The sequence below is a fragment of the Acomys minous genome (assembly GCF_964271855.1).
Source record: "Acomys minous genome assembly, chromosome: 6".
In the NCBI taxonomy this organism is placed as follows: domain Eukaryota; kingdom Metazoa; phylum Chordata; class Mammalia; order Rodentia; family Muridae; genus Acomys; species Acomys minous.
The window spans coordinates 117,201,925-117,216,265 of NC_140487.1; the positions used below are offsets into that span (position 1 = coordinate 117,201,925).

The 14,341-nt window shown below is 54.1% G+C and overlaps 1 protein-coding gene across 5 annotated transcripts in view; it reads right to left on the bottom strand.

The window, feature by feature from the left end:
- The window catches only part of ARHGEF10L (Rho guanine nucleotide exchange factor 10 like), a 150,050-nt gene that overhangs the window by 25,871 nt on the left and 109,838 nt on the right, over window positions 1-14,341 (bottom strand). For all 5 annotated transcript variants that reach the window (XM_084787943.1, XM_084787944.1, XM_084787941.1 and 2 more), the window contains 4 exons: window positions 10,429-10,550; window positions 4,640-4,726; window positions 3,298-3,521; window positions 1,865-2,019 (listed from right to left, as the gene is read on the bottom strand). In XM_084787943.1, coding sequence (XP_084644069.1) covers window positions 1,865-2,019; window positions 3,298-3,521; window positions 4,640-4,726; window positions 10,429-10,550 — 588 coding nt within the window. The remainder of the gene's footprint in view (window positions 1-1,864; window positions 2,020-3,297; window positions 3,522-4,639; window positions 4,727-10,428; window positions 10,551-14,341) is intronic.

Here is a 14,341-nt window from a genome sequence, read left to right on the forward strand (position 1 = left end):
CTGCACCAGTCTCAGAATGAAGTTTTCCTTGGAGAGAGCGTTCCTACAGATGTGATCAGTGGACCTGGGTTGGCGGGGACCTAGCCCAGAGTGACAGGTGTCCTTATAAAACGGGGGACGGAGACACAAGGGGACATAAACAGGGGAAACGTCTCATGAGGACCCGAGCGATGCTCCCACAAGTCAAGATGCCTCTGGGAGCTGGAGAAGCCGGGGATGGGTCCTTCTCAAGGGTCTTGATCCTGAACTTCTGCTCTTTGAGCCGCTGCTGTGGTACTTAGCTACAGCATCCCAAACCCCACCCCGACTCCCACCCCACCCCCCTAGACACCCATAGGAGTAGCCAGGGCTGGATGAAGCACGGTGTCTGGGGAGCACAGGAGGGGGGGGTCTCTTCAGACCTTAGCACATGTGAGCCAGGATTTACATTCACACACACGCTCTGCTCCGTCTGATGGTAAGAGGGATTTTTTTCCCTTCTTCCCCCTTTAATTAAAAACTATAAATGCCTTATCAAAAGCTAATTAAAAATACCAACATAGTGCCAAGTAGGGAGAGAGAGAGAGAAAAAAAAAACCCTCATTGCAAATATCCGTTTATAGCCCTGCAACAGGCTACAAGAATGACGCAGCCATCAGGTCAGAGCTGAGCTGAGGGAGAAGTGGGGAAAGGTGCTGCTGTGGAGTCTTGGGACCGCCACACTTGCCACTGGGTCCTCACTGTCAAAGTGGGGGCTGAGCAAGCCTTGGGGCTCAGGGGCCACTGGGTCTTCACTATCAAATGGGTGGGGGGGAAGGGGGGGAGGCCTAAGCAAGCCTTGGGGCTCAGGGACCTGGCACTGCACTCACATGGCTGCGAACAAGCTGTGTCCCTCCCGACCCCCAGGCTCAGAGCACCAGCGCCTGGAATAGAGGTGACTCTCCAGGGTGGTAGCGATGGTGTAGGGAGGAAATATCACCTGCACTGTTCCTGGAGCGCTGGAGTGCGGTGCGTACCACTGCTCTGTATGTCACAGCTGGCCTCCCACTTCAGGCTCGGTGACTTGGCCAGCGATCACTCTGACAGTAGCAGCCCAAAGGCGGCTCCCCTTCTCGGCCACCCATCCTGGTCTGTGTCCGGCCTGGCCTACACTGAGTTGTCTTAAATCACCAGGTGATTCTCTTTATGAATCACTTTATGAAAGAAGAGCCCAAGGCACAAAGAAAGGGCCACTCACTGGGGACACAGCTGTGACAGGAAGGAGCCTCAGCAAAAAGCCTGGACTTCCCAGGAGCATCCCCAGTCTCTCAGCCCATGGAGCACTGTCACCCGGGGTTTGTTCATAGGCAGAAAAGAAGGCACTCTTTTCTCCCTCCTTCCCCCCCTCAGCCCCCCCCTCACCGCCTTCATCCCCTCTCCCGCCCCCCTCTGTCATTTTGGGTTTTTTGAGACAAGGTTTCTCTATCTCTATGTAGCCTTGGTTGTCCTGGACTTGCTGTGTAGACCAGGCTGGCCTCGAACTCACAAAGATCTGCCTGCCTCTGCCTCTGCCTCTGCCTCTGCCTCTGCCTCTGCCTCTGCCTCTGCCTCTGCCTCTGCCTCTGCCTCTGCCTCTGCCTCTGCCTCTGCCTCTGCCTCTGCTGGGATTAAAGGCGTGCGCCACTATGCCCGGTGCGCTCTACTCTCTTAATCCTACAGGGATTCCCATGTGGGAACCAGGCACTAGACTCCAGTGAAGCTCAGGTCTCAATTACCCCTCTACTCTGAGGCTGGCCTGTCCCAGTACTGCCTCCTTGGCCTGCCTCATTCAACCTCTCAGCGGAGGATCCAGGCCCAACCTGGTGTCCAGATGCCGCCCCAAACCCACCCACCCACCAGTACTCACCACTGGTCCGAGGATAGGCAGCGAGGGTCCCGTCCTGCAGGCCGGCAAGCAGGTAGAAGGGGCTGTGACGCAGGCAGAGCACGGGCTGAGGGCCTGGGCTTTTGCAGGCGGCCAGGCACTGGGTACCAGTGTCCACACTGCCATACAGTAGGATGCTGAGGGAAGAAAGGATGTCACTGTGACTCATGGCCACCTACCTGCGTGGGGCCTCACTTGCCCATCCTTGTAACTCCTACAGGAACCCTGACTTCGGTCACAGGACAAGTCAGGGTTCTGGCTCCAGAACACAATGAGAAAGGTGCTGGGTTCCAATGACACTTGGACCTGAGTTCAAATGCAACCACGATTCCCACTGGGGAACAAAGTAGGACAACACACCTGGGCCTGCCTTGCGAGCACGCACGGCATAACAAGAAGCCAGAAACAGAGGCCATGAGGCACTGGATGTCATTTACAGGGTACTCCTGAGGAGAAACCCTCAGAGGCCAAGGCTGAGCAGCAGTTTCCAAGGAAAGGATGAGATGGGTGTATGCTTCTTTGGGGAGTAATGAGAATGTTCTAGAGTGAGGTCATAATTACCAGAAACCACCAAGTTGTGTACCTTCAAATGGCTAAAATGGTAATTTGTCTCATTCTGGGTTTGTTTGGGTTTTTTTGTTTTGTTTTATTTTGTTTTTTGATTCAGGGTCTCAGTGTGATCCAGACTGGCCTCAAAATTGCCATGTAACCAAGGATGACCTAAAGCTCCTGATCCTCTTGCTACCAACTCCCAACTGCTGGGGTCACAGACAGAAATCACCATGTCCAGTTTGACACTGCCTGGGGTCCAGGCATGGAACCCAGACTTTGTGCGGGCTATGCATGTGTCCTACCCACTGAAGCACACTTCCAGCCCCCTAAAACAGGAACGGGGATAGCCCCCAGGCTGTGAGGTCACGATCAGAGATCCCAGTCAGCACGCCTGAGGCACACAGTAGATACTCAGGAGACACACAAATTCCTTCTACAGGATAGGCTGGGGAGCAGAGATGCAGGGGGATTCTTCTTTGGACAGATTTCTCCCAGTTAGATGGGATCGGCCCTCCTGTACTCACACAGGCCTGCATGGGGGTGGGGTGGGGGTGGGGCGTGAAACCAAGCTTCACTGGCCACAGGAGACTCAACAACCGACATGGTGAGACTGCTGGGATCCTGAGTTTCACCCCAGATGCGAACCTGACTCAGTATGTGTCTAAGGATGCTAGAGGTTTAGGGGGACATAAGCTGCTCCCGACACTTAGACTCCCACATTAGCTGTCTCCGGCCCCCATCTCCCTGGTAACACCCATCTGGGGAAGAGTGCTTTTGGTTAGTGACCCAGAGAGAAGGAGGAACTACCTGCAGCCACCGGCCTGGCAGCACAAGCCATCCCTGCCCATCCTCCCGCCCCTCACCTGCCATCCTGTAGTCCGAGGCAGACGGTGGGGTGCACTGTGGCTGAGGGGTCAGCAGCCGCTTGGCTTTCCCCTGCCCCCTCAGCCTCCTCCTCTGGATCTGGAATGTACTCTATGCAGAGCACGGGGGCCGCCAGCGGGAAGGACTTGACGGTGCGTGGTGAAGGCCGGTTCAGGGAGAAGATCTCCACCTGGCCACCAGCGCCTTCCTGCCCACCACCAACCTAGGAGCAGAGAGACTATGAGGCTGGCAAACAGAGCATTCCTTCCCAGGGACCACACCCTGACACAGATACATAGACAGACACACACACACACAGATAAACACACACCGACACAGATAACACAACATACACAGATACCTACACACAGAGAGATAAAAACAGACTGTAGTAGGTGCAATACCCAGCCAGCTTTCCAGTTTCCCACTGTTTTACTTTTGTGTCTAGCTCATGGTACGCACCCAGTGTACAACTGTCAAGTGAGCGGATAGGCTCATGCACGCATGCATTAGTGGGTAAGTGGTGGTTGGGTCAGTGGGTGTGTGGAAGCATGGATGGATGGATGGATGGATGGATGGATGGATGGATGGATGGACAGGCAGATGAATGCATAGGTGGACAGATGAGTGAACAGATGAAGGATGGACAGGGTGAGTGGATGCACGCATGCGTAGATGAATAGACACGCCAGGTGCTAAAAATGATCACTGGGAGACAGTGGGGGGGGGGGAATCAACATTGGTACTGCAGTCTGAAGGGTAAGGCAAAGTTGTGCTGCACAAATGCCCAGAGCCAGGAAGGAACACGCGGTAGAGGATGGGCAGGGACTGTGAAGCCAGAACCCTGGACAGGAGGACACACACAGCAACCCAAGGGGCACGGGGCCAAACGGCACGGCTTTGCCGAGAACCTCAGAAGAAGAGAAAGTGGATGGAAGCCGCCTGTGAAATGACTAATAGTTTTGATGCCTGAGCCCTGGGTGAGGCCAGAGAGCCAGGCCTCCTGTGACCTGGGCCTCCTGTGACCTGAGCTTTCTGCAACCCAGGCCTCTGCAACGCAAGCCTCCTGCATTAACTTCCACTCATCTTTCCCCTCAAGGTCTGGTCACTTTAAAAAAAAAAGCCTCACTCTACCTGGGTTCAATTACGCTGGAAGAGGCTCTACCTGCCACCTCCAAGCTCCAAGGTTCCGAGGATGCCCTTGATAGATACGGCTGCTAGCCAAGCGGAAGGCTTTCTCAGAGCCCTTCCTAGGTGTCTGTCACCTTCTCTGTCCCAGTCCTGAGGAAAGACACCACCACCACCACCACCACCCCAGGCTGGGCAAAGGGGACTGCTTACCCAGAGGTAGCCCTGTGGAAGGGAAGTGCTGACAGCCGAGAAGCCCAGCAGGGGACAGTTGACAGGACTGTGGACAAGACCCCCAAGCTGTAGAGACAGAGACAGTACAGGTGGTTAATCGGTGAGGTGGCAAAATGCTAACATTTGACAAGATCCTGAGCCCATCGCCAACCACCCCCCCAGATGAGAAACGCTGAGGATGGGGGCAAAGAAAGAGACATATGCCACACAGTCCCCTAGCTTCGTATTGAATCATCACTCTTCTAGAACATTCTGCCAGAAAGGGCCTTACTGATGATGCTGTGGATCCGCCCATAGTCTCTGGAAGCACGAAGCTTCTAAATAAGGCTTGATGATGACCACTAAGCACCCCCTCCCTACCTCACCCTCAGCCATGCCCTTTACTTTGTCAGTAGAGAAGACAAAGTCCACAGGGGGCCAGGGACAGCACTAGGTCACACAGGAGGTGAGTGACAGCTCCTTCCCCACTTGCTCCTGCACCCCCAATGGCCTCCCGCATGCCTCCAGAGAGTTTTTGGGAGCTGGAAAGTGAGATAAGGGGGGCTCTGCATCAGTACCCGTCTACAGAAGGACCCACTGAGGCGGAACTGGGTAGAAACATAGAAACCGGGACTTGGTTAGCAGCCAGCTGTCACTGAGAGCTGCCGGTTGCTTCTACTCCCCTCCTGGCCCTGGCTGGGTGACCTCTCAGGGCTTTGTTTCCTGTGCTGACCCAGACAGCCCATCTCTCTGGACAGTACAGTACTGTAAGAGCAGTGAAGGCATCTAGACAGACACTGGGCCTTTTCCCAGGCAAGTGCTGCCCCCTGCTGGTGAAAAGTCTGCTCTCTGGCTCGGGCTGGAACATCCTACCAAAAATCCTAATGGTTATGGATAAGGGGGTCAGAAGTCAGCCTCCTTGTGATGCATCTAGGCAGGTTAAAGCTCACAGGCATGGCATGGCTTGAGGTCACACAGCACATTAGGGGCAAAGGCACGGCTAGAACCCAGACTTTCCATTCCTGGCTGGTGTTCTCTCCACCTGAAGCACCAGGCCAGAGGCCTCAGCGCTACAGGGTTCCACTTTTTTCCCCCGTTGGAGAGCCAGGGCCCACACACTGAGTGAGAAGCCTCCAGAACCTCTGCCTTCACAGCCGTGCTGGCTGAAGGTGCCCAGCCTTTTCCCCAGGCCACCATTCCTGTCCTCTCAGAGGAGGAAGGTGCCATCACAGCCCCAGACCCAGGCATCTCTATGGCAATCCCCACGGGCCCTAGATGGCAGCTAATTGGCGGAAATGGGTCGGAGACGGTGATGACAACCACATACTTCCCTGAAGGACAAGTGTCTGGACCTCAGTCTTGCTGGTGACTTCTGGAAAGCCAGGTGCACAAGACAGGCAGGGTACTAGCTGGTGAAAGGATTCGGGCTTTGCATACAGCTAGCCCGAGCTCCAACACTACTTAGACATCAGCTCCCACACATAAGTGGGGACCTGACATCTATCTACTGGGAAGGTCTTGGGCCCTGAAGAGGACAGCTAAACAGCACCCTGCAGCCCTGAGGCTCTCAAGGCCGGTGTAGAATTCTCCAGCGCTTTGCATGGTCCACAGCTGAGCAACTAGACAGCCAGCAAGGCAGCGGATACCCTCCCCCCCACCCCCCCAGGGTGACAGTGTAAAGGGGGGCGAGACCTCTAAGAGGTAGGGTATAGAGGGAGGCAATTAGGTTAAGGATACATCATCCTAGGAAGAGATTAATGTGGTTCTCATGGGATCCCAGGTGAGTCCCTTGAGAGTGTGGGCTGTTAGCAAACGAACCAGCCTGACCTTGAACCTCCCTGGCTTCCAGTCTCCACCAAATGGTGCTCTTCACATGTGATCACCCCCATCCTAACACCGTTGCCCTGACACCTTACCAGTGAACAGATTGGGGCTGTCCGAACTTCAGACATGCAGCTTCCAAAACCGTGAGTCAGATAACCCTCTTTCCTTCTCACCGTATCCAGCCTCAAGTATTTTGTTATAGCCATAGAAAGCAGACTCTTAGCAGTTCTGGTTAATGGAGGCTGGTGGCCATTAGAACAGAGACTGCCAGGCTGGGAAGCTGAGGGCTAAGTTGTCTGGCTATAAACCCCCTTGTGGGGCCCGGCTACAACCTCAGGTGCCACAAGGCATTCAAGTCTCAAGCATCTCAGAGAGCACGGGAGATGACTCCACAGGTAAAGGGGCTTGCCACCAAGCCCAACAACCCGAGTTCAATGCCCTCAACCCACATGTTGGAAAGCTAAAACCGATGTCTACAAGCTGTCTTCTGACCTCCACATGTGCACCATGTCCCACAAATAAATAACAAATACATAAACACATGTAATTGTTTAAAAACCGAAGCACCTTAAAAACGACACACTCCACCTGGTGAGCCCGGTGCCGAGGCAGGGCTTGAGCCCAACCCGGTGTGTGGCATGACCTCCCCTGACCTCCTGCGGCCCTCCAGGGGTAGGCTCCCTATTTTGGAATGGAGCCAAGAGCCCAAGAAGAATCCTCAGAATTCCCAGTGGTGAAGCCTTTGGGAACTCCCAGGAGACTCAGATGGTCACTTCTGTTCCTTGAACCCTGAGTGCATCGGGCACAACTGCAGCATGTGTGTGCCCATATACGCATGCACATGTAGCCCCACCTGTCTTTACCTCCCACACTGAGATTAGTACAGGCCCACACTACACACTTGTCTTTTCTTTCTTTCTTTCTTTCTTTCTTTCTTTTTCTTTTTCTTTCTTTCTTTTTTTTTTTTTTTACAAAAATGCAGGGACTAAATTCTCGTTTGTGAGTTAGCATTTACCATTAGACCATCTCTCCAGACCCTTAGCCACATCATTTAATTCTCACTGTGACCCAGTCAGAGGGCTCGATGGTCTCCCCAGTGATGCTAAAGACGTGACTTTACACTATGAGCTACAACAGCTTTCTGGTGTCGCAGGACTGGGGCATTCCAGGCTGGAGAGCAGCTAGGACAGGGAAGCTCCATTCAGCGTCCTTTCGCACTCCCCAGTGGCCAGTGCCCTGAGAGGCAGAGGTCTGGCACGGCCAGCATGGGCTCAGTTGTCAGTTGCAACAAGAGCATTGCTTTGCAACCCCCAGCAAGGACAGAATCCAACACACACTTCCCCTAGCAGCTAACAGGTCAGGGTCTTGTCTGCCTGGGGGTGAGGGGATGGGGGGGTGGGAGGGGGGTGGGAGCCGGTGTCAGCAACTTCCTTGCCCAACCCCAGCCTTTCCAGGGAAGAAATGGGCAGGCTGCCAGCTCACGCGGCCACCTGAGAGCCCACGTGAGTGGGAGAGAAGCCTGGGCAGCTGCCCACACGCACATCTGTTCCTGCAGTAATTGGGCAAGGCTAGCAGTCTCCGTTCTAATTCAGGCGGCTGCCAGCACGGAGCTGATGGGGCACAGCTGTCTGGGCTAGGTAGGAGGCGGGCAGGGCAGTGCTAGAACAGCCCAGGAAATACGGCAAGACAGCCTCTGGCAGGTCCCTCAGGAACCCCCTTCCTCCAGGCCCATTACCCACAGATATTCATGCATGGCTCTCTCAGCTGACTGGGGAGGGGGGGCGCTGCCCCTTGGGAACAACTGAGCAGAGGCTGAACACCGCCAGCACACATGTTCTGGGGCCCCAACAGCTCCAAGTGAGGAGATACACAGGCCCTCACTTATCCTCCTAGATGGGTCCCATTAAGTGGCAGCTCCTTCAGGAGACTCAGGAGACAGAAGCATATGAGGGTGACCTACAAGGGCTCAGTCAGGTGTGACCTGTGTACCTTGGCCTCACTGCAGAGGCCACACCCAAGGGCCAGCCTTGTGTAACTAGCACAGGATAGACCCAAACAGTCTCCTCTCCATACGCTCTGGCTTCCATGCCAAGGCCCACAGGTAACCCTCAGTCTTTCATTATTTCCCTTTTTAGAAGGCAAATACAGACCATGGTCTGCAGGATAGTTTCATTTTTAAAATATTACATGGGAGACTGGAGAGGCGGCGCAACAGTTAAAACCACTGACTGCTCTTGCGAAGGAGCTCGGTTCAGCTCCCAGCACCCACATGACAGCTCACAGCCAATCTGTAACTCCAGTTCCAGGGGGGAATCTGCTGCCCTCTTCTGGTCTCTGTGGGCACTGCATGCATGTGCTGCACATACGTGCGTGCCAACAAAATATGCCTATGCACATAAAAATGAGTAGATCTCAAAAAAGAATTAAACGAGCTGTAGTGTCACATGGCTTTATTCTTTATCCTGATCAGAGACCCTGGGTGTGGCTCGTTCGGCAGCAGAAGTGAGAGGCTTTCTAACTTTTTCCTGGTCCCAGCCTGACCTGACCTCTGGCAGGCCCCTGCACTGAGCTCCAAGCCTTATTTAGCTCTCCTGGCCTCTTCTTCTGTCCACGTAGCCCCCCCCTCCAAGTATCCAAATCAAGATCCGGATGACACCACTGTCCGGCTTGTGTCCATCAGTGCTCCAATAATTAAACACTACAAGGCTGTTGTGGTCTCTCTAAGCCAGTGATGGGCCTCATCGCCCACAGCGAGCCTCAACATCCTCTCCAGAGCTCACATTGAAATAGCCACTGTAACAGGACCAGAAGAGGGCTCCTTTAAGAGGCAATTAAGCCAAGCTCAGCCCTATTTCCTGACAACTTAAAACGTGCATCCCCCTGGCCCTCTGGGGTCTGCATCCTTCTTGCTATGTGGAGTTCCGTTTAATTCCACCTCCTCCAAGGGGCCCTCCCTGAATCTGCTAACCATGTCCCCATTACCACGCCTACTACATCTCTACTTCATACTCTTTAAAAATAGTCCCTTCCATGTGCTGAGGTCCGGCCTGGCTTTGTCCACTAGCCTGAAGGCTGAGCGAGGTGGGAACCTCGTACATCCTGGTCCCCACCGCACTCCCAGCTCTAGCAACCAGCAGGTGCTCGGGGATGACCCGCGGAATGGACAGATGAATAAAGGAATGAACGATGAACTTACATCGCAAGGGTGCTCTTTCATCTCTTACAGCCCCAGTCTACAGCCCAGCCCGCACGGCTCCTGCGACTATTTATCTGTGCTGGGTCCCACGCTCGCTCGCCCGTCCCAGAGCTCAGGGTCCTCATCTGCTTGGGAGAGGACAGACAACAGTTGCTCCAGATGGACGGACGGGTGGCCTCTGCCAGGACATAAGGGACAAATGATGGGTGGAGGGGAGGGGCGGGGCGGGGAGGGGTGAGTTTTCTGGTGGTTAATACCATGGAGACTGTAAGCGGGTTAAACCAAACCCTTATTGGCTGTCATTTTGGAAGGCCTGTCTGGGCTTTCATCTCCTGTGAAAGTCTCTTCTAACTGCTATCGCAAGAAGTGCAGCTAAACACCAGAAGAGTATAGTGGGCAAGTAAGAGGACCATGAGGGCCACGGAGCATCCCAGGATAAGGGCTGTCCCCACCAATGTCAGCACTGGCCTGGCGGCATCATCTTGGCCACAGTCCAGAGTCAGGCCTTCAAAGGATGAGGTTGCTGGTATTCTCTAGCACAAAATAATGGAGTTTTCCACCCTGTGAGCCACGCTGGTCATTCACACACCCCTTTTCTTTCGATGGGAAAGCTCCATCGCAGAACAAGAACAAAAGGCTTGGCCCCCTGGGTCTGTAAGCTGGACCGAGACGCTGGGCCTTCCCAGCTGCAGCCGACACTACCTGGACACTGGCTCTTCCAGGCTAGGCAGGGCCATCACAGCTACTACCATGTGCCGGGTCCACTCACCTGCAGACTGAGGGCCCGGGAGGAGAAGGCAGGGACGCAGCAGGCCAGGATGGGGCACCAGAACGGGGCTTTGCTTTTCTTGTCCTCATCAGGACACAGCCATCCTGGCTGGTTCTCCTCCCCTGCAGCAAGAGGAAAGAGGTGGGTGAAGCTAGTCAGAGTGTGAGCCCCAACAGATAGTGACTGGCCCTCATCCCTGAGAGTCACCACAGACCCCAGCAGGCCAGGTCCCATGGTGACCTCCCCACCCTACATGCCTGTTGTCTGAGATGGAGCCGAGCACCAGTCTATGGATGATAGGTAGGGATCTGGGAAAGCTGAGGACAGAATCCCAGCCTGACCCTACTATGGAGCTACCTGTGCCGACACCCCAACAGCTCCCCCCACCCCAGCCTCAATCCCTTTGCCAATAAAAGGGTGGCTGGGCTACAGGGAGGGTTGATGGATAAAGTAGCTAGTGTGCAAGTGTTAGGATCCGAGTTCAGATCCTCGGTGCCCATGTTGGAGCTGGGTGTGACAGTGAGTACCTGTAACCCCAGTGACAGTGGGTAGAGACAGACAGATCTTAGGGGCCCAATGGCCATCCAGTCTAGCCATGGGCTGGGGGGAGGGGAGGAGGAGGAGGGGGGGGGGAGAGAGAGAGAGAGAGAGAGAGAGAGAGAGAGAGAGAGAGAGAGAGAGAGAGATTGTTTTAAAATTCAAGGTGAAAAGTGACAGAGGGAGACATGACACAAGGTCATCTTCTGGACTTCGCTTATGCCTGAGCAGGTAAGTGAGTTCATAAATATCCCACATAAAAGAAAGCAAGACAGGTGGGGGATGAAGAAAGTGGGGGGGAGGGGCACGAGAGAGGAAGAGATTGTACGGCCAGATGCAGGTTCCTTTGGTAGAGCATTTGCCTCTCATGCAAGAGGCCCTGGGTTCCATCCCCAGCGCAAAATGAGCCAGGTGTGGCGTCACACACTCACAGTCCAGCCCTCAGAAACGGAGGCAGGAGCATGAGAAGCTCAAGGCCGTCCTCACTTACATCCTGAGTTCCAGCTCTGGACTATGAGACCCTGTCTGTGGAGAGCAGTGGGTTGATAACAGTGCCTTTCCTTGTCCTGCGTTTTGGACTAAGACTGCGGCAGGTCCTTGCGTTCAAGAACTGAGTCAGATGCCCATGGCCTTGGACTTGACACTAAAGAACAAGGAAGCAGGTCTACACCAGCCGTTGGTGCTTGCACACTTGACGGTGAGGAGGGCAGGCAGGGCTCTGCGGACAGGCAGCTCCCTGAGATGCTCTTCCTGACCTCCCTGGCTCTGACAGGCCCCCTCTGAGGGAAAAACCGTCTTGTTTTCCTGGGTGCCTTTGTGCCTGTCTGAAACCATCTCAGCTACAGATCCCGCTGTGGTTTGTTGCCACACGTCCCTAGGTTGTGTCATCCACCGCTGTCCCCACAGCAGTGCCTGACACAGACCAGGAGTGCAGAGCACATGGGCTCAAAGAATGAATGAAAGAAGGAGGGAGAGGAGGCTCAGAGGTTAAGAGCACGGGCTGCTCTTCCAGAGGACCCAGGTTCGATTCCCAGGCCCCACACGGTGAGCATCTGAACACCTCGTCTGGCCTCCTTGGGTACCAGGCACACACATGAACAGGCATACATGCAGCCAAACACACATGCAAATCAAAATAAGTTTTAAAAAATATTTTAATGAATGAGAGGAAGGAGGGAGTGAACAAATCAATGTCAGCCCCAGGAATTCTGCCTACTAAGGAGCCTTCGGGGTTTTTGTTTGTTTTTTTCGTTTTTCAAAACAGGGTTTCTCTGTGTAGCCGTGGCTATCCTAGACTCACTTTGTAGACAAGGCTGGCCTGGAATTCACAGTGATCTGCCTGCCTCTGCCTCCTGAGTGCTGGGATTAAAGGCATGCGCCATCAGGCCTGGCTGAGCCTTCGTTTCTTATCCACCAGACCAGAACAGCCATCCAGCATGGCAAGACAACTGCCTACTGTGTGTGTGTGTGTGTGTGTGTGTGTGTGTGTGTGTGTGTGTGTGTGCATGTGTGCCCACGTGTGTGCACCTATGTGTCAGTGAGCACCAAGGTGTGATGCCTAACACTGATTGCCAACTTGACAGGCTCTATATCACCATGGAGACAAACCTCTGGGCACATCTACAAGGAAATTACTAGACCGGGTTAACTGAGGAGGAAGATCCATCCTGAAAGTGAGCAACAGCATCCCCTGGGCTGCCGAATAGGAAGGAGGAAGTCCTGCTCACAGTAATAAACGTGGCACAGAGCTCATCACTCCATAGGTGACACTGACACACAGCGATTGGGAAGCAAAGCTAGGTCCTGACTGTGGCGGGTGGCAGCACCCACATAGGGACTTGGGTCTGCCCCCAGAGATGCCCACCTTCAGGGTGCCCCCAGAGCTCTGGGGTCATGAGGAGGTCATCAATTGAACTGTTGGGACAACAGCCCTCATAAGTCCCACACTCTTCTTTGGTGGAAAACAGGAAGCAGGGATCAGGCCAATGCTGAGTCTGCCTTTGGATGGGTGAGATGCCTTCCCACCCAGCCTTCAGGACCAGCCTGTAACAACTCCACAAAGTACCACATTGCCCCCTGTTTGAAAGCATCAATGGGGTCTCGGTCTGCTTGGAGTAAGGCCCAGAATCTTCTGGAAGAGCCACAAGGACTGCCTCTCCCTCCCAGCCTCATCTCCTGATCACCAGGCTCCACAATTTCAGCGCGCAGCTCTGTCCGTCCCTTCGCGTAAAATGCTACCCCGCTACACTCTACAGCGGGCTCCTCTCCTAAAAGCCTTGCCTAACCATGCTTCTCAACAGAGTCCCAGCCCCTGTCAGAGTTGTCACATCCCTTTACCACTGCAAATGTCTCCAGGTTGGGATGACTCTGTGACCGTCCACTTTGCGACGGTGGGAAAGCAGAGACCCACCTTCAATTCTAACCTTTGATCTTTCCCTGGACTGCCACTAGGTGGCGCCATCGCTCAGGATGCTGGACAGCCAGCTCCAGGGCACTCCTTCACCGCACCAGGCATTTCTGGATGTTGCCTTTTTTGATCTTGTCACATTTCCCAATCCCCACCTGTGTATGAGTTTGCATGTGTGTGTGTGTGTGTGTGTGTGTGTGTGTGTGTGTGTGTGTGTGTGTGTGCGCGCGCGCGCGCGTGCGCACGTGTGTGTATGTGCCCATGCATTCATACATACTTTGTTTGCATTCCTAGAGTTGATACCTGGGACATCAGGCAGGCTAGGGCAAGCATTCCTCAGTCAAGCCCTACCCCACCTATTTATTTACACAGCACACACACACTTGATTAAGAAATGCAGTGTATTTTTTACCCAGTCCTGGGCCAATAGAAATGATCTGGGCATGCTAAACGCTAAGCTGTGATGCATAGATTAGGGGTTAAATGCAGTTTTCCCCCCTTCTGATGAGTTTACAGGACACAACCCATTATAGCTTTAGGAACAGGGCTGGCTCTGCTCTTCCACTGTTCTTCCATGGGCATCTCTATTCTGTGTGTATGCATGTGGGGGCAGGAGGATCTCTGTAGTGCCATTGGGCTGGGAAAGCTAGAACTTTCCATCCGTATCCTTCCAATGCAACGACCCACACGGTGCCAGCCATGCTACAGATCACGCACCAATAACCAGGGGCAGCCTCAACATACCCTTTCTCTTGGAGGCCCCTTCTGTATAGGTATCTAGCGTGCCCTGGGCAATATGACTTGTTTTGGTGAAAGGAACGAGGCCAGGTCAAAGAGAAGGGCTGACACGGGAAAGGAGGAACCGCCCCTGAGAGTGGCCCAGCCCAAAGACCAGCTGGGCCAGGAGGGCCCAAGAGAAACACATGCATGACCACACCTTGAGACGCTGGACGCTTCCTTTAATACTCA